This window comes from Caretta caretta, chromosome 27 (assembly GCF_965140235.1).
Source record: "Caretta caretta isolate rCarCar2 chromosome 27, rCarCar1.hap1, whole genome shotgun sequence".
Lineage (NCBI taxonomy): Eukaryota > Metazoa > Chordata > Testudines > Cheloniidae > Caretta > Caretta caretta.
This window is the reverse complement of record NC_134232.1, coordinates 5798083-5816478: the sequence shown is the minus strand read 5'-3', so window position 1 is coordinate 5816478 and position 18396 is coordinate 5798083. Positions and strand designations below refer to the sequence as shown.

At 48.2% G+C, this 18396-nt stretch overlaps 1 protein-coding gene across 2 annotated transcripts in view; it reads right to left on the bottom strand.

Moving 5' to 3' along the window:
• The window catches only part of LOC125626773 (corticotropin-releasing factor receptor 1), a 135346-nt gene that overhangs the window by 87426 nt on the left and 29524 nt on the right, over positions 1-18396 (bottom strand). Inside the window, exon 2 of one of the 2 annotated variants that reach the window (XM_048830184.2) lies at positions 17961-18045. The exons of the other annotated variant lie outside the window; for it this stretch is intronic. Within the exon in view, the coding sequence (XP_048686141.1) occupies positions 17961-18045 (85 nt within the window). The remainder of the gene's footprint in view (positions 1-17960; positions 18046-18396) is intronic. 2 annotated transcript variants of the gene reach the window in all.

Below are 18396 nucleotides of genomic sequence, written 5' to 3'. Positions count from 1 at the left end.
ACTGCAGATGTATCTAGGGGCATTAACAATGTGTGGGGAGGAACAAACGTCCCAAACCCTTTCTTGAAGGTTTGCCACCTTTACAAAACCACCCCCAGGGACTTAACACTGATTGATCCCTCCAGATACTCAGCCTGCTTTCCTCCACCTTTAGTGTTGCGATCTCACACTGATTTGTTGCAAATCTTGTGCTATTTGGGGTTTTACTTAAAGCCCCAGCTCCGAAAGTCATAGGATTAGGTGAAACTCTCAGCTTTCATTAACTCTAGCTATTCCTAGTGGAGGAAAACATGAAAACATGATCCCAAAAGGCTAAAAACCCAGAAGACAAATAAAACAAACTCCACATTTATGGTTTGTAAAAATCTCATGATTTTAAGACAATCTTGGGATTTTGGAGGCCTGAGTTTTAAACACTTAGGGTTGGCAATACTATGTCTACAGAAGAAAATTCCTCATTGCTATTGCTTTGCTGAAATGTTACTTTCAGAGGTGGGATGATCCAGTGGTTATATCATGAGCGTAGGACTTGGGAACGGTGCGGGTGGGGGTGGGGGTTGACAAGGCCCAGCTCTGCCACAGACTTCTTCCATGACCTTGGGCAAGTCACTTAGCTTCTGTGTGTCTCACCTCTAATGATACCGCTGCACTTTGTGCTGGGGATGTAATCCCAGCTGGAGAAGACATACCCATCCTAGGTCTGGTCAATCTAATGTGCTAAAAACAGTGTAGCTAAGTAGGCAGCCCTATGAGATGTTAGTTATATACTAAATGTTCTCATTTGAAAGGCAGCCACTACCTTTAGCAGATTAGCTAAAAGACCATGGAACATCTCAAAGCTGACTATCAAGACCAAAATGCTAGTGTACCATGCCTGCATCCTCGGCACTCTCATGTATGGTGGGGAAATGTGGACAACTTATGCTCATCAGGAGAAAAGGTTGAACAGTTTCCACCTATGTTGTTTACGCCACATACTCAACACCAAATGGCAGGATAAAGTCACTAATGCAGAGGTTCTTCAAAGGGCAAGTTTACAAAGTGTGACAACCCTGCTCAAGCGAAGATGCCTGCGCTGGCTGGACCATCTGAGTAGGTTGGAAGACGGACGCATACCCAAGGACATGCTATATGGCGAGCTATCAAAGAGAACAAGAAAAACAGGACGTCCCAGGCTTCACTATAAAGACACGTGCAAGTTAGATATTAAGGAATTTGGAATTGATCCTAACCAATGGGAAGTCTTGGCAAGTGATCATAACAAGCGGAGTCATTGCCTCCATCAGGGTATCAAAGTCCAGGACAGGAGCTGGCTCCTGCGGCTTGAAGAGAAAAAAGCCCTAGGAAGCAAGCAGCTCCTAACCAAGATACAGGCATTTGCAATAACTGCCAGAGATTATGCAAATCTCTGATTGGAGTATTCAATCACATGAGACATTACAAACCATCTACATCATAGGCTGTAATTCCCACTGTCTCTCGCAGATGAAAGGATGCCAACACATTACTCCAGCCAACTAGGTACCCATCTGAGATATTAGTTATATACATGGTACAGCTAGCCACCCCCACTGCTGCAGGTATGTACTTAGTGCCTTGGACAGGCACATGCTTGGCTACGCTCTATTTTTAGAGTGATCGCTTGATCAGAGCTAGCATGGGTATGTCTCCTCCAGCTGGGAATCACACCCCAGCTCTAAGTGTCGACATACTCAGAAACATGGAGAATAGCCCTGCCCTGCCTCACAGTGGGGTTAGGGGAATAAAGCATTGAAGATTGGGAGGGGCTCAAATGTGCCCTTGTTGCCAAGAAGGCCAATGGCATATTGGGCTGTATTAGTAGGAGCATTGCCAGCAGATTGAGGGAAGTGATTATTCCCCTCTATTCGGCACTGGTGAGGCCACACCTGGAGTATTGCGTCCAGTTTTGGGCCCCACACTACAGAAGGTATGTGGACAAATTGGAGAGAGTCCAGTGGAGGGCAACAAAAATTATTAGGGGCCTGGGGCACATGACTTACGAGGAGCAGCTGAGGGAACTGGAGTTATTTAGTCCGCAGAAGAGAAGAGAGAGGGGGGATTTGATAGCAGCCTTCAACTACCTAAAGGGGGGTTCCAAAGAGGATGGAGCTTGGCTGTTCTCAGTGGTGGCAGATGACAGAACAAGGAGTAATGGTCTCCAGTTGCAGTGGGGGCAGTCTAGGTTGGATATTAGGAAACACTATTTCACTAGAAGAGTGGTGAAGCACTGGAATGGGTTACCTAGGGAGGTGGTGGAATCTCCATTCTTAGAGGTTTTTAAGGCCCGGCTTGACAAAGCCCTGGCTGGGATGCTTTAGTTGGTGTTGGTCCTGCTTTGAATCATAGAATCATAGAAGCGTAGAATATCAGAGTTGGAAGGGACCTCAGGAGGTCATCTAGTCCAACCCCCTGCTCAAAGCAGGACTGATTCCCAATTAAATCATCCCAGCCAGGGCTTTTTCAAGCCTGACCTTAAAAACTTCTAAGGAAGGAGATTCCACCACCTCCCTAGGTAAAGTATTCCAGTGTTTCACCACCCTCCTAGTGAAAAAGTTTTTCCTAATATTCAACCTGAATCTCCCCCACTGACACTTGAGACCATTACTCCTTGTTCTGTCGTCTGCTACCGCTGAGAACAGTCTAGAGCCATCCTCTTTGGAACCCCCTTTCAGGTCGTTGAAAGCAGCTATCAAATCCCCCCTCATTCTTCTCTTCCGTAGACTAAACATCCCCAGTTCCCTCAGTCTCTCCTCATAAGTCATGTGTTCCAGTCCCCTAATCATTTTTGTTGCCCTCCGCTGGACTCTTTCCAATTTTTCCGCATCCTTCTTGTAGTGTAGTGCGGGGCCCAAAACTGGACACAGTACTCCAGATGAGGTCTCACCAATGTCGAATAGACGGGAACGACCACGTCCCTCGATCTGCTGGCAATGCCCCTACTTATACATCCCAAAATGCCATTGGCCTTCTTGGCTACAAGGGCACACTGTTGACTCATATCCAGTTTCTCGTCCTCTGTAACCCCTAGGTCCTTTTCTGCAGAACTGCTGCCGAACCATTCAGTCCCTAGTCTGTAGCGATGCATTGGATTCTTCTGTCCTAAGTGCAGGACTTTGCACTTGTCCTTGTTGAACCTCATCAGATTTCTTTTGGCCCACTCCTCTAATTTATCTAGGGCCCTCTGTATCCTATCCCTACCCTCCAATGTATCTACCTCTCCTCCCAGTTTAGTGTCATCTGCAAACTTGCTGAGGGTGCAATCCACACCATCCTCCAGATCATTTATGAAGATATTGAACAAAACCGGCCCAAGGACCGACCTTGGGGCACTCCGCTTGATACCGGCTGCCAACTAGACATGGAGCCATTGATCACTACCCGTTGAGCCCGACAATCTAGCCAGCTTTCTTTTCACCTTATAGTCCATTCATCCAGCCCATACTTCTTTAACTTGCCGGCAAGAATACTGTGGGAGACCGTATCAAAAGCTGTGCTAAAGTCAAGGAACAACATGTCCACTGCTTTCCCCTCATCCACAGAGCCAGTTATCTCATCATAGAAGGCAATTAGATTAGTCAGGCATGACTTGCCCTTGGTGACTCCATGCCTACTGTTCCTGATCACTTTCCTCTCCTCTAAGTGCTTCAGAATTGATTCCTTGAGGACCTGCTTCACGATTTTTCCAGGGACTGAGGTGAGGCTGACTGGCCTGTAGTTCCCAGGATCCCCCTTCTTCCCTTTTTTAAAGATGGGCACTACATTAGCCTTTTTCCAGTAATCCGGGACTTCCCCCGATCGCCATGAGTTTTCAAAGATAATGGCCAATGGCTCTGCAATCACATCCTCCAACTCCTTTAGCACTGTCGGATGCAGTGCATCCGGCCCCATGGACTTGTGCATGTCCAGCTTTTCTAAATAGTCCCGAACCACTTCTTTCTCCACAGAGGGCTGGTCACCTCCTCCCCATGCTGTGCTGCCCAGTGCAGTAGTCTGGGGGCTGACCTTGTTCATGAAGACAGAGGCAAAAAAAGCATTGAGTACATTGGCTTTTTCCACATCCTCTGTCACTAGGTTGCCTCCCTCATTCAGGAAGGGGCCCACACTATTCTTGACTTTCTTCTTGTTGCTAACATACCTGAAGAAACCTTTCTTCTTACTCTTAACATCTCTTGCTAGCTGCAACTCCAGGTGTGATTTGGCCTTCCTAATTTCACTCCTGCATGCCCGAGCAATATTTTTATACTCATCCCTGGTCATTTGTCCAATCTTCCACTTCTTGTAAGCTTCTTTTTTGTATTTAAGATCAGCAAGGATTTCACTGTTAAGCCAAGCTGGTCGCCTGCCATATTTACTATTCTTTCTACACATTGGGATGGTTTGTCCCTGTCATAAATATAAAGGGAAGGGTAAACCCCTTTGAAATCCCTCCTGGCCAGGGGAAAGCTTCTCTCACCTGTAAAGGGTTAAGAAGCTAAAGGTAACCTCGCTGGCACCTGACCAAAATGACCAATGAGGAGACAAGATACTTTCAAAAGCTGGGAGGAGGGAGAGAAACAAAGGGTCTGTGTGTCTGTCTATATGCTGGTCTTTACCGGGGATAGACCAGGAATGGAGTCTTAGAACTTTTAGTAAGTAATCTAGCTAGGTATGTGTTAGATTATGATTTCTTTAAATGGCTGAGAAAAGAATTGTGCTGAATAGAATAACTACTTCTGTCTGTGTATCTTTTTTGTAACTTAAGGTTTTGCCTAGAGGGGTTCTCTATGTTTTTGAAGCTAATTACCCTGTAAGATATCTACCATCCTGATTTTACAGGGGGGATTTCTTCATTTCTATTTACTTCTATTTTATTAAAAGTCTTCTTGTAAGAAACTGAATGCTTTTTCATTGTTCTTAGATCCAAGGGTTTGGGTCTGTGGTCACCTATGCAAATTGGTGAGGCTTTTTATCCAACATTTCCCAGGAAAGGGGGGGTGCAAGTGTTGGGAGGATTGTTCATTGTTCTTAAGATCCAAGGGTCTGGGTCTGTAGTCACCTAGGCAAATTGGTGAGGCTTTTTACCAAACCTTGTCCAGGAAGTGGGGTGCAAGGTTTTGGGAAGTATTTTTGGGGGAAAGACGCATCCAAACAGCTCTTCCCCAGTAACCAGTATTAGTTTGGTGGTGGTAGCGGCCAGTCCAAGGACAACGGGTGGAATATTTTGTACCTTGGGGAAGTTTTGACCTAAGCTGGTAAAGATAAGCTTAGGAGGTTTTTCATGCAGGTCCCCACATCTGTACCCTAGAGTTCAGAGTGGGGGAGGAACCTTGACAGTCCCTGTAACCTCAATAAGGATTCTTTAAAATACAACCAGCTCTCCTGGACTCCTTTCCCCATCATGTTATTCTCCCAGGAGATCTTGCCCATCAGTTCCCTGAGGGAGTCAAAGTCTGCTTTTCTGAAGTCCAGGGTCCGTATTCTGCTGCTTTTCTTTCTTCATTGTGTCAGGATCCTGAACTTGACCATCTCATGGTCACTGCCTCCCAGTTTCCCATCCACTTTTGCTTCCCCTACTAATTCTTCCTGGTTTGTGAGCAGCAAGTCAAGAAGAGCTCTGCCCCTAGTTGGTTCCTTCAGCACTTGCACCAGGAAATTGTCCCCTACATTTTCCAAAAACTTCCTGGATTGTCTATGCACCGCTGTATTGCTCTCCCAGCAGATATCAGGGTGATTGAAGTCTCCCATGAGAACCAGGGCCTGTGATCTAGTAACTTCTGCTAGTAGCCGGAAGAAAGCCTCGTCCACCTCATCCCCCTAGTCCGGTGGTCTATAGTAGACTCCCACCACGACATCACCCTTATTGCTCACACTTCTAAACTTAATCCAGAGAGTCTCAGGTTTTTCTGCAGTTTCATACTTGAGCTCTGAGCAGTCAGACTGCTCCCTTACATACAGTGCAACTCCCCCACCTTTTCTGCCCTGCCTGTCCTTCCTGAACAGCCTATATCCATCCATGACAGTACTCCAGTCATGTGAGTTATCCCACCAAGTCTCTGTTATTCCAATCACATCATAATTCCTTGACTTTGCCAGGACTTCCAGTTCTCCCTGCTTGTTTCCCAGGCTTCGTGCATTTGTGTATAGGCACTTGAGATAACCCGCTGATCGCCCCTCTTTCTCAGTAAGGGGGTTGGACTAGATGAGCAGGGGGTTGGACTAGATGACCTCCTGAGGTCTCTTCTAACCCTAATCTTCTACGATTCTATTATTCTACGATCAGAAAGGGGGCCAGATAAGAACCTAAGAGAAATAAATTCCATCTCCAAAATATTTTTTGATGAGAAAAGTGATTTCGCTGCAAAATGCCAGGAAGCCCTTCCTCTGTATTCAGCAGACACTGTGCTCAGCAGCATGTGGCTCTAGATGCTAATCATTCTCATGTTATTAGCACATGCCAGTTCCCAAGTGTTGCACAGACATTAGCTAATTACGTTTCACGGCCCTACTGGGGCTCTCGTTAGCTTCATTATAAAACTTCTAATTTAAAATTACCCTGAACAAAGGTTTCATAAATTCCTCTGCATGCTGAGAAAAAGAGCTGCAGCTGAAATCTACTTATCTAGTTAGAGGTGAGAGTGGATTAATCCAGTTATCCTGATCTAATCTACCCAGAGGCTGGATTCTGCTCCTGGTTCTAGCAGTAGAAATCCTGAAATCAAGGGAGTTGGGAATGGCGCTACAGGGGAGGTGATTCTGCTGTGTTTTAGGGCTTGTCTACACAGAGTGGCCTATAGGGGGTGTGAACTGTGGAGTGCTCTACCGTGTTATGCTCTGAGTGTCCTGTGTAGGCCCCGCTGGCGTGACCTGAAAGGTATTGAGTTCATGCTGATGTTGTCCCATTTAAACAGGGCTCTGTTAATGCACACATTAGTTCATTCCCACAGGGTCTAGATGGGGCAGTTAGAGTGCAACACGTTCGAGTGCTCTGCCGTTCACACCCCTGTAGTCCGAACTGCAGCGTCATGTAGACAAGCTCTCAGACAAGTGTTGACCCCAGCAGGAATTGCATCTGTGGAACTGAGGCCAGAAGAGAGCCCCCGCTGTTTATAATGCACACATCACAACTGCCGCCCATCGAGGGACCGTACATTTGATTTATAAAAAGCCAGTGGGGCTTAAAAAGCCTTGGATGAAAAAGACAATAGATTGTTCTTATTACTCTGTAACACATCGTGGACTTTGCTGTCACTACGCTGCCCCCACGGCCACTCAGGACTTCAGGGAGGCAACAGAGAGAGAACTCAAATCCTCCTGCTCCACAAGCCCAGGCCCCTGCCACTAGAGCTAAAGGAGAATCTCCGTTAGCTGTTAGCAGTATGAGGCCCATGACACACAGTTGAACAGTCCCACTTTCACTCAGCGGAGGGCATTGACTTTCATACGTCCCAGCCAGTTCGTTCCAGTATTTGTTTTCCCAAACTCTCAGCACCTCATCAGCCAAAGGATTTGGGGGGCACATTGTCAGAGGAAAGCAACACAAGTAGAACAACTTGGGACACACCTCCACACAGCAGGCATTAGAGAGGAACACGGCATTTGCAGTCTTTCCTGGTGCAGCTGAGTGGAGAAATTCCCACTGCCCTGGGAAGGCAGAAGGGGAAATTTGTTGTTTGTGGAAAAGTATCAAACAATTCCTATTCTAAGCTTACACCTTTCCCTATGAAGCGGTGGTTTACGCTGACATCAAACTGTAATTCCACTATAACACCCCTCCCTGCTCTCATTGGAGCATAGGAATTGCTGGACTGGATTAGACCAGGATTGTGTCTCTGATGATAGAAGCCAGAACCAGATGCTTCCAAAAATGGTGCAGAAAGCCTGGTGGTGAGCAATAATGGATTAATTTGAGACAATATCAGAACAAATCAAAGAGATGGAGTGCATCTGGCTCTCTGTGTGCTCCGATTAATGATTAACAACAAAAGCAACAATGTAACTCTCCCCTAGCATTTCTCATCCTCCAAGGATTAGGAAGCACAGTAAGGATGGATCCTTCCCCCCACCCCCCTTTAAAGGGGTAGATAAGTATCAACTCCAGCTTGTACACGGGCTGCAAAGCAGGGAGGTCACGCAGCTAGCTGGAGGAACAGGCAAGTCTAGAATTCAGGAGCTCCCATCTCCCAGACCTCTGCTCAGATGGGCTGTCTTCCTCCAGATGAAATGGGCACTTTTCCAGGATCAGGGCTTTACTAAGGACACTCCCAGTAAAACTCTACATGACCAAAATCCAAACCCTGGAGGAGGAGTGTCCACTTCTTCATGGTGGCAACATTTCCTGGTAGCCCCCACGCTCCTGGATGTTAGAGTCACACTTTTCTCAACAACTGTGTTCCCCCCCACCAGCCCCATCTTCAATTCTGACCTGATTTTAGCAGCAGCTCTCTGGTGAGATGACAGAGTAAGTGAATGAGGTTTCCTGCTGCCTGAAAGAGTCTGCTTTTAGAGAGCAAAAGGAATCGGTTTCTCGCTCCACCTTTGATAGCCTGGCTGCTCAGATGGGAAAGGGAAGCAAGAGCATGTCCAGTGTTCCAGATACAGCCGAGCAGAATGCCCCTACTGTGCTGCTGAACATACCAGGCAGGCCATAGTCCTGAATGCAGCAGGTATATTAAGGTAGAGTAATGTACTGGCTGGCTTGCTGAATTGGTCAGGGATGCCCGCACATTCCATTTCACTGGGTGGTGCACAGCGCTGAAAGGGTTACTGTTTTCCCCTCTCCCTGTGACAGCCAGCCAGCCCTCTGTCCCAGCCTCTATCCATCAGTCTGTCTTTGCGTGTGTCTATCAATCTAGGCAGCTATGCAGCAGAAGGCAGACAAATAGCCCCTTATCAGTAGACTATCGGGAATGAAATAGATCAAGAACCCACAAAGCCAGGCACACTGCGGATCAGGGAAGATGAATAAGAGAAAAACAAATGCTATTTATCACCGCCTAACACTCCCAAGGACAAATGACACCTGCACTAGCAAGGTAATGAAACCCTTCAGGGAGGAAAACAAATGAATTATGACCCTGACTCCTGCTTGCCCTGCGTCCCAGCCAAGGCTGGGCTGGCATTTCCATTACACACCTTGTTTTCACCCTGGGCTTCATAACTTCACATCACTTTGCTGGAGCGTGAGTGTGAGGGGGAACCTGGTTCATAAGGAATCTCCATCCCAAAGGCCTAGGCCAGGTCCACACTACAGAATTACTTTGATATAAGTACGTGGCTCAGGGGTGTGAAAACGTAGTTCTACCGACCAAAGAGCTGGTGTAGACGGATGTGGATTAACTCTGGTGGAGGTGGATTAACTACACCGACAGGAGAGCTCTTCACTAACACGCTACAGCACCACCGATGCAGCATTTTAAGTGTAGACGTGCCCTTAGATTGGAAGCTTTCTGGGGAAGAGACAGTCTTTTGTTCTGAGTTTGTACAATGCCGAGCATCACAGGGTCCTGGTCTGTGACTGGAGCTGCTAGACCCTCCCACAATACAAATAACGTAACAATAATGATGGAGAACTTCCGATGGTGATGCTAACAACGGACTACCCTCTGCTTTCAGCCAGGCTGGCGACCCCTACAACTGGAGCTGGGCGAAAAACAGCTTTTTGGGGTTCATGGGCCATTTTAAAAAGTCGGGGAAAAATTCAGTTTGGGTTAGACTGCGAAAACTTTTCAGCGAATTGAAAATTTGAAAAAAAAAAAAAGGTTTCAGGTCAAACAAATTATTTTGTTTCGATTTTGACCATTTTTAAACATTTTTGAATATAAATAAAAATAAAATTAAAGAAACTTGAAATGAAAAGTTGTTTCAAACAGAAAAATTGAAATGTTTTGTTTCGAAAACATCAACAATAGATTTTGAGGGGAATTTTTTAGGTTTTTTTTTCTAGATGAAAAATTAGGTGAAATCGACATGTATTCATTCGATACACCTTTTGATGTCCCTGAACCTTCACTTTTTGCCAAAAAAAGCTGTGTGTGAAAAATTTGGCCCCACTCAACCTGTGACTACCAAGAGCCCTCATTTACACCTCACTTTACTCAGACCTTGTCCTATTTCTCCATCCTCTTTTGTCTGTTTCACCTTGTCATAATCCTGAACTGGGAGCTCTCTGGGGCAAGGACTGTCTGTTTTCATTAGGAACATAAGACTTGCCAGACTGGGTCAGAACGCTGGTCCCTCTAACCAGTATCCTGTCTCTGACTGTGATGCTGGTAGACCAGGTGCCAGCTCCTCCCAAGGCTGTAGCTGTCAGCTGAGCACTGACAAACTCATTGCTGGAAACCAGACCAACCAATATGTGAATATTGTTCAAGATAGGTGTTGGACTTGTAACAATGTGTTTAGTGGTTAGACTCTATAGAATGCTTGTAAATTGCTGCAAGGGTTAATCGGACTTGTAATGTCTGTATCTCATGCTCTAAGGTAATAGGTACATTTTACTCTATAACTGTACAAATGCCTACTCTGAACCTGTGAACTCAGGCAGGAGGAATGGCTGCCCTGACCATTAGGGAGGATTATCCGAACTAAATGGGTCATTGTAGCACATCACATTAGAAAAACTTTGCTAATTGCCCCTACGTAGGCTATGTGCAGAGGGGCTCGTCTCATCTGTTTGGATTTCAGAAGAGCAAAATAAAATAGCTGACATGAAAATTTTTCATCTCTTTGCTGTTTGGACTCTCACGAGGCTGAGAAACAAAAGCAAAGATCCCCCAGGTCAACCTGGGTTAGCCCTAAAGCACATTCAGTGCTGACAGATTGCTACAACTCAGTCACATTTTGGAACCATAACTCCTTTGTAAGATACGTTGCTTGCTTTAACGGTAAATAACTCTCTCATTTCTTTTTCCTAGTTAATAAATCCTTAGTTAGTTTAGTACAGGATTCGCTACAAGTGCTGTCTTTGCTGTGAGATCTAAGGTACAAACTGACCTGAGGAAAGTGACTGGTCTCTTGGGATTGGAAGGAACCTGAATATTTTGTGATAGTTGGTATAAGCAGAGGTGAAAATAAGCCGGTCCAGTCCGGTGTGGCGTACCGGCAAGAGCAGGTACACAGCCAACCGTACCGGCAGAGGGCAGCTTCCTGAGGCTCGTGATTTAAAGGACCCGGGGCTCCCAGCAGTGGCTGGAATCCCGGACCCTTCAAATCGCCACCAGACCCCCGCTGCTGGAGCCCTGGGGTAGTGGTGGTGGTGGCCGGGAGCCCCAGGGCTCTGGTGGTGCTTTAAAGGGCCTGGGGCTCCCAGCCACTGCTACTGCAGCCAGAGCCCCGGGCCTTATGGGAGTTGGGTCCTGGTGTGGGGTTCAGAGGGAGCAGGGGCCCATGGGAGCTGAGTCCTGGTATTGGGCTCAGAGGGAGCAGGGGCTCATGGGAGCTGAGTCCTGGTGTGGGGCTCAGAAGGAGAAGGGGCTCATGGGAGCTGGGTCCCTCGAGGGGGGTATGGGACAGAACCCTAGATATGAGGGGAGAACCTCAGGGGAGAGTGCTGTGCCCTAGGGGAAGCTGAAGGGGGCAGTGGATCCTCTTGGTTTCTCAGGATATTCATTCTGTTGACACCACTCCATGCCCTGCAGAGCAATGCAAACCGCTGGCACCTTCTTCCCAGGAGCCACCCATGCTGTCTCGGGTAGCCATGGCACAGCGAGTGGCAGGAGGGGCTGGCCACCCTGAGGACATGCCTGGGGTCTCGGACAGGTCCCCACGCAGGGTGCCTAGCCCCTCCCGCTGCTTGCAGTGCTGTGGCTACACTATTTTTAGTGCATTCTCCTGATCAGGGCTAGTGTGGGTATGTCTCCTGGAGCTCCAAGTGTAGATGTCCCTCTGTGTTTCTCCCAGCTCCCATCCCACTCCGGACACGCACAGCCTGAACTCGGGCTCACAAAGGAAGGGGCCAGCTGCTGACACAGCAGTACACCTAGTGAAATCCACACTCTGTGTTTCCTGCTGTGCCACTGGCCCTTCCCCAACAACTGTGCTGCAAGCCGCGATCCCAGGGTGCAGCCTTACGGCTCCCTCTGTGGCCAGCTCTCTTCCCAACCTGGCACTGTTGTGGGGTTCCCTCGCCCCCCCGCTGTGTGAGGTGTGCAGAGTGTTTGCTTTGCCGGCTGGAGGCTCGCTACTCTCCAGCAGCCGCCTGCCGGAGAGGGAGGGAGTCACCCTGCGCCGGTGCCAATATTTAATTTCCGAAAGAAGTCTGCGAGGTGTGCTAACTGGAGCTGTGTGGCAGGGATTATCCATCAGCATGGATCCTCTGAGTCCATCACTCACCCTGACAGGTCGCCGATTACAGGGGGCTGGGTCAGGCCAGGCGATTTCTCAGAGGCCACTGTTTCTTTCATGCAAATTGGAAAATAAACCTTTCCAGCATTTTCATGCAAGAGACCAGTGAGGATCTTGCTTTCCTTTGCATCCTCTCCGAGTCCTGCTGGCTACGTGACACAGGGATGCTATTGTTCTCACGGGAAATATTGGCTATTTTTAATTGCTGGTATGGAAAATAAAAAAAAAAAGACCTTGATTTTAGATGGGAACCCAGCGTGGCAAGAGGTGCCAGACAGGCCTGCAGGGCACTGAATAGGCACAGCATGGAGACTGTGACCCCTAACCCCATTGGGAAGGGGTTTCATTCCCCATGACCTATTTCACCTCTGGCTTCTCTGTGCAGATATCCAACAAGAAGGTCAATTTGTGTCCAGTTGTGATGGTGGGGCCTGATTGAGACCTGCCAAACTCATTTCACCTGGGAGACCAAAGGTCCATCTAATGGCAATGACTCTCCTGCGCTTGAAGCGGATGCAAACTTGCCACCTTGTTCCAATGGCACAGCTCAGGATCTACCCAGGTGCTGGAGCTAACTATGACTCAGCTCACAAATTACAGGCCGTGTTTTGATTCCTACACAAATCTAATGCAAGAGGAAGTAGTGCAGGAGAAACTCTGTCAGTAAAGCCCATGCCTGGACTACTCGTGAGTATTTAATTCACAGAAATGAATACTGATTATTAAATGCAGCACTCAGAAGTATTTGTCAAATAGACACAGTGTTCCTTCCTCATGGCCTTTGCTTAGCTTATGTATGCTTTGTCCTCGAGGTATAATACTAACAAGCAGACTGCGCTCTCCTGGGGCGGGCGAATGACTGTGTGTCTGTGACTGCCCTCTACTGGCTGGCAGTGGTCTCTCACAGAGTAACAGAGACCAGCATCTAAAGGCTGGTCTACAACGAAAGGCTACATTGACATAGCGATGTCGCTCAGGAGTGTGGAAAATCCACACCCCGAGAGACATCTTTAAGCCAACCTCACCCCCAGTGCAGACAGCACTAGGTCAATGGAAGAACCGAGCTAAGGCCTCTCAGGTAGGTGGATGACCTACAGTGATGGGAGAACCCCTAATGTCACTGCAGTGAGTGTGTACACTGAATCGCTAGAGTGGGAAACACAGAAGGTGAAGCCTAAATGATTTCTATCTGGGGACTTTTGAATAGAGCAGGGTAAAGTTTTTTAGCCCAAACTCCCCCCCCCCCCCGCCCACAAACAATGCAGATTTGACAAACTTCCGTCAATTTGTGTCAGTTTCATTGACTTGTTCGTGTTGGAACCTGCCCCCCCCCAAAAAAAACAACACCCTAGAAAAGGGCAAAACAGCTCATTTAATGTTTTCAAATAATTTTTCAGTCTGAAATTACTTTGTTTAGAATCATAGAATCATAGAATAACAGAGTTGGAAGGGACCTCTGGAGGCCATCTAGTCCAATCCCCTGCCCAGAAATGTCCTTTCATTTGGAAGGCCAAGGCACAATTGGAGTTGCAGCTAGCAAGGGATGTGAATGGTAACAAGAAGAGTTTCTACAGGAATGTTAGCAACAAGAAGAAGGTGAGGGAAAGTGTGGGAGCCTTACTGAATGGGGGAGGCAACCTAGTGACAGAGGATGTGGAAAAAGCTGAAGTACTCAATGCTTCTTTTTACTCCGTCTTCACAGACAAGATCAGCTCCCAGACTACTGCACTGGGCAGCACAGCATGGGGAGGAGGTGACCAGCCCTCTGTGGTGAAAGAACAGATTAAGGACTATTTAGAAAAACTGGACGTGCACAAGCCCATGGGGCCGGATGCGCTGCATCTGAGGGTGCTGAGGGAGTTGGCTGATGTGATTGCAGAGCCATTGGCTATTATCTTTGAAAACTCATGGTGATTGGGGGAGGTCCCAGACGACTGGAAAAAGGCTAATGTAGTGCCCATCTTTAAAAAAGGGAAGAAGGAGGATCCGGGGAACTACAGGCCAGTCAGCCTCACCTCAGTCCCTGGAAAAATCATGGAGCTGGTCCTCAAGGAATCCATTTTGAAACACTTGGAGGAGAGGAAGGTGATTAGGAACAGTCAACATGGATGTGGGGAAAGCGGTGGACGTGATATAACTTGACGTTAGCAAAGCTTTTGATATGGTCTCCCCAGAGTATTCTTGCCAGCAAGTTAAAGAAGTTTGGATTGCATGAATGGACTATAAGGTGGATAGAAGGCTGATTAGATCTCTGGGCTCAATGGGTAGTGATCAACGGCTTGATGTCTAGTTGGCAGCCAGTATCAAGCGGAGTGCCCCAAGGGTCGGTCCTGGGGCCGGTTTTGTTCAACACCTTCATTAAGATCTGGATGATGGAATGGATTGCACCTTCAACAAGTTCATCGATGACTCTAAATTGGGGGGAGAGATAGATGTACAGGAGGGTAGGGATAGGGTCCAGAGTGACCTAGACAAATTGGAGGATTGGGCCAAAAGAAATCTGACGAGGTTCAACAAGGACAAGTGCAGAGTCCTGCACTTAGACAGAAGAATCCCATGCACTGCTACAGGCTGGGGGCCGACTGGCTAAGCGGCAGTTCTACAGAAAAGGGCCTGGGGATTACAGTGGACTAGAAGCTGGATATGAGTCAACAGTGTGCCCTTGTTGCCAAGAAGGCTAACAGCATATTAGGCTGCATTAGTAGGAGCATTGCCAGCAGATCGAGGGAAGTGATTATTCCCCTCTATTTGGCAATGGTGAGGCCACACTTGGAGTATTGCATCCAGTTTTGGGCCCCTCATTACAAAAGGGATGTGGACAAATTGGAGAGAGTCCAGTGGAGGGCAATGAAAACGATCAGAGGGCTGGGGCACATGATTTACAAGGAGAGGCTGAGGGAACTGGGTTTATTTAGTCTGCAGAAGAGAAGCGTGAGGGGGGATTTGATAGCAGCCTTTAATTACCTGAAAGGGGGTTCCAAAGAGGATGGAGCTCAGCTGTTCTCAGTGGTGGCAGATGACAGAACAAGGAGCAATGGTCTCAAGTTGCAGTGGGGGAGGTTTAGGTTGGATATTAGGAAAAACTATTTCACTAGGAGAGTGGAGAAGCACTGGAATGGGTTACCTGGGAGGTCGTGGCCTCTCCATCCTTAGAGGTTTTTAAGGCCCGGCTTTACAAAGCCCTGGCTGGGATGATTTAGTTGGGGATTGGTCCTGCTTTGAGCAGGGTGTTGGACTAGTTGACCTCCTGAGGTCTCTTCCAACCCTAATCTTCTCTGATTCTATATTGTATTTTTTTTAAACAAGTTTAGAATGGTCAAAATCAAAATGGAATGTTTCATTTGACCTGTGTTTTAACTTTTTGATTTGCCAACGCTTGTGGAACATTTCATTTTCAGACTGACCCCCAAATAATTGTTTTTTTTAATGGCCAGTGAATGGAAAAATTGTGATTTCAACAGCTCTGCTTTCAAAATTGATTGCAGGCTATAGAGAGGAGAATCATATGGCTATACAGCAGGCCCAGTTAGCTGGCACTCTCACCTAACCAAAGGTTAGCTGTGTCCCCTGGAGAGGATTTCTCAGTGACTGAAGCGGGAGAGAGAGACAGGAGACCCTTCCCTGGTGTAAAACAGTGTCGCTCCATTGACTTCACTCAAGCTATGCTGAGTTATGCTGGCTGAGGATCTGGCCCAAACTCAATGTTGCCAGCATTCCCAATGTTATCACAACTCTCATGATGTTGAGTGGTTTTTTTGTAAAGCCCCAGTCATGGGATTAGGTGATAATCTCGGTTTTTATTTTTTATAGAAGTACATTTCCAATTTGCAATAGAGCGAGCCCTCACCTGAGGCACCCTCCAGCATCAGGCCATAGCACAACAAGTGTGCCTGCCTTAGTTTCCCCTTTTGTTTGCCTAAGAAAGGAACATAATCTCTCTGTGTCCAAAACAAAACCTGCCTCTGGGCATAATTTATTCACACACAGTGCAGTAACTCCCCCGCCCCCCCAACCTTGTAATAAAAACCATTCTCCAATTCCCACAATAAAGAAAGATACTGCAGGGTTTTTTTCCATTCCCCTCTACAGGGACATCAAGTCCAAGTCACCCACCCGAGGTCAATAGCGGCACTTTGTTCCCAGTTCTTTTTGACCTGATTCAGGGCCCCATTGTCCAGTACCTTCACCCAGGCAGACCCCGCTCCTTCATGCCTGTACCCCTGCTCAGCAGGATCCACTCTCCCACAAGAACCCTCTGACTTCTGGGCTTGGCTTCTGCTGACCCAGCTGGAGCCTCCCCTTTCCGAGGGGCCACTGCCAGAGCCTTCTGCTCCCTGGGGGTACCCAGCTTTGCTCCGTTCTCACCAACAGCTTTCTTCCAAGCTCCTGGCTAAATTACTGCTCTCCCTTCAAACTCAGCTCCTGCCAGCTCTGCTTGCTGCTTCTGTCTCTGAATCCTCTCAGGGGCTGACTCTCTGGGTTTCTGCTGGTATGTCTACACTGCACCCCAAGCCCGGGTCTGTGGGACTCGGCGTTTCCAAGCTCACACTTGGATGTCCCTGCTGCATGGTAAATCTGGGTTTACAATGGCAGGATCTGGGTCTCACAGCCATGCTCATGCATCCGCGCTCTGTGGCTTTGCCTGCGTCCACACTGCCAAATGACAGGGCTTGGACCTGAGTCACAGCGGGACTTGGGCTCTGATCCTCGCCCCGAGCGGGATCCTAGGAGCCGGGTTCTCAGTGCCAGTCAGAGTGACGGGTGCGTGGATGGAAGGGGGAGCTTGGACTTGAACCTAAGTCACAGCCCAGGCTTAGTGTGCAGTGTGAACACACCCTGTGTCTCCTGCTCTCGAACAGCTCTCACCTGCTGATCACCTCCTGTTGTGCCTAGAGTTTTCTACTGACAATGAGGCTGATGAGCAATAGTGCAGGACGACCACCCGAAATATGAGTGATATAATGTGTCTCTAACATTGTAGGGAGCTCTCAGCAGACACGGGGCAGGAGGAAGCGAGATGGAACATGTCTGCACTCTGCCAGTTCTCAGCTGGCAGGTGGTCCCCTGCGTACAAGGACCAGAGCAGCGTAAAGGAGCTTAAAAGCCCCCCACGCGGCTGGGGAAGGTTTCCTTTGGTGCAGGCAGCACTACGGGGGGCAGACATAAGGCTGTGTTGGGAGGAGGCCCACGTGCGGGTAGAGACCAGGTAGTGCTGCAGCCACGGGGCTGGCTGAGGCACACTCTCCGGCCCACAGAGCATCCCAGGGCTAGGAGGGCATAAAGGTGAATTAAAGTCTCCAAGCCCCCGTCCCCCTCAGGCTGGGAGTTCTGTGCTCCACCACTTAGAGACACAGCACAGAATCTGTCTCGGGGTGTCCTTGTAACTATTGGGGTGAGGTCTGAGCCAGAGCTGGGAGTCAGGTTTTAATACCCAGGAGACAAACTCCCTGAAGTTTGCAGTATGGGCGATTTAACCCCAGCAGAACTGCAGAGCCCTTCAGCCTGACTAGCCCTTACCCCTGTGGAGAACCAGGTCGCTAATGTCCATTCAGCAACTCCAGAAACTAGCTAGGTGGGACGGGGAGGCTGGTGCAGGGGAAGGTGGGTAGCGTGCTTACCCGTGGTGTTACTGATCGGAGGTAAATTCTCACAGTATTGATCCTGGATGGAAGCCGAGATGGGGCTAATCCAGAGGATAAATACCTGCAGACAGAAGTGGAGGAAGCAAACACTGTTAGGGCTGCGGGTGGCCATCACAGCGGGTGATTCTGATCTCACATACATAGAATTATAGAATATTAGGCTTGGAAGAGACCACAGTATTCCCTAGGAAGAACTCAGGTTTGCTTTGGTCACATTGTCCCAGCTTCCTGATGGGGCCTCAGGGACCTTCCCTTGTGTCAGCTCTCCCTGGGAGAGAACTCTGCACAAAGGCACCCAATCCTGGCCCAATGAGCTGCTCAGAGCCAAATCCATCCTCAGTGTAATGCCCCTGGAGCCAGAGGAATTTGAATTTGGTCCAGTACATCTAATTCCTAACCCCCCTGCCTGCTT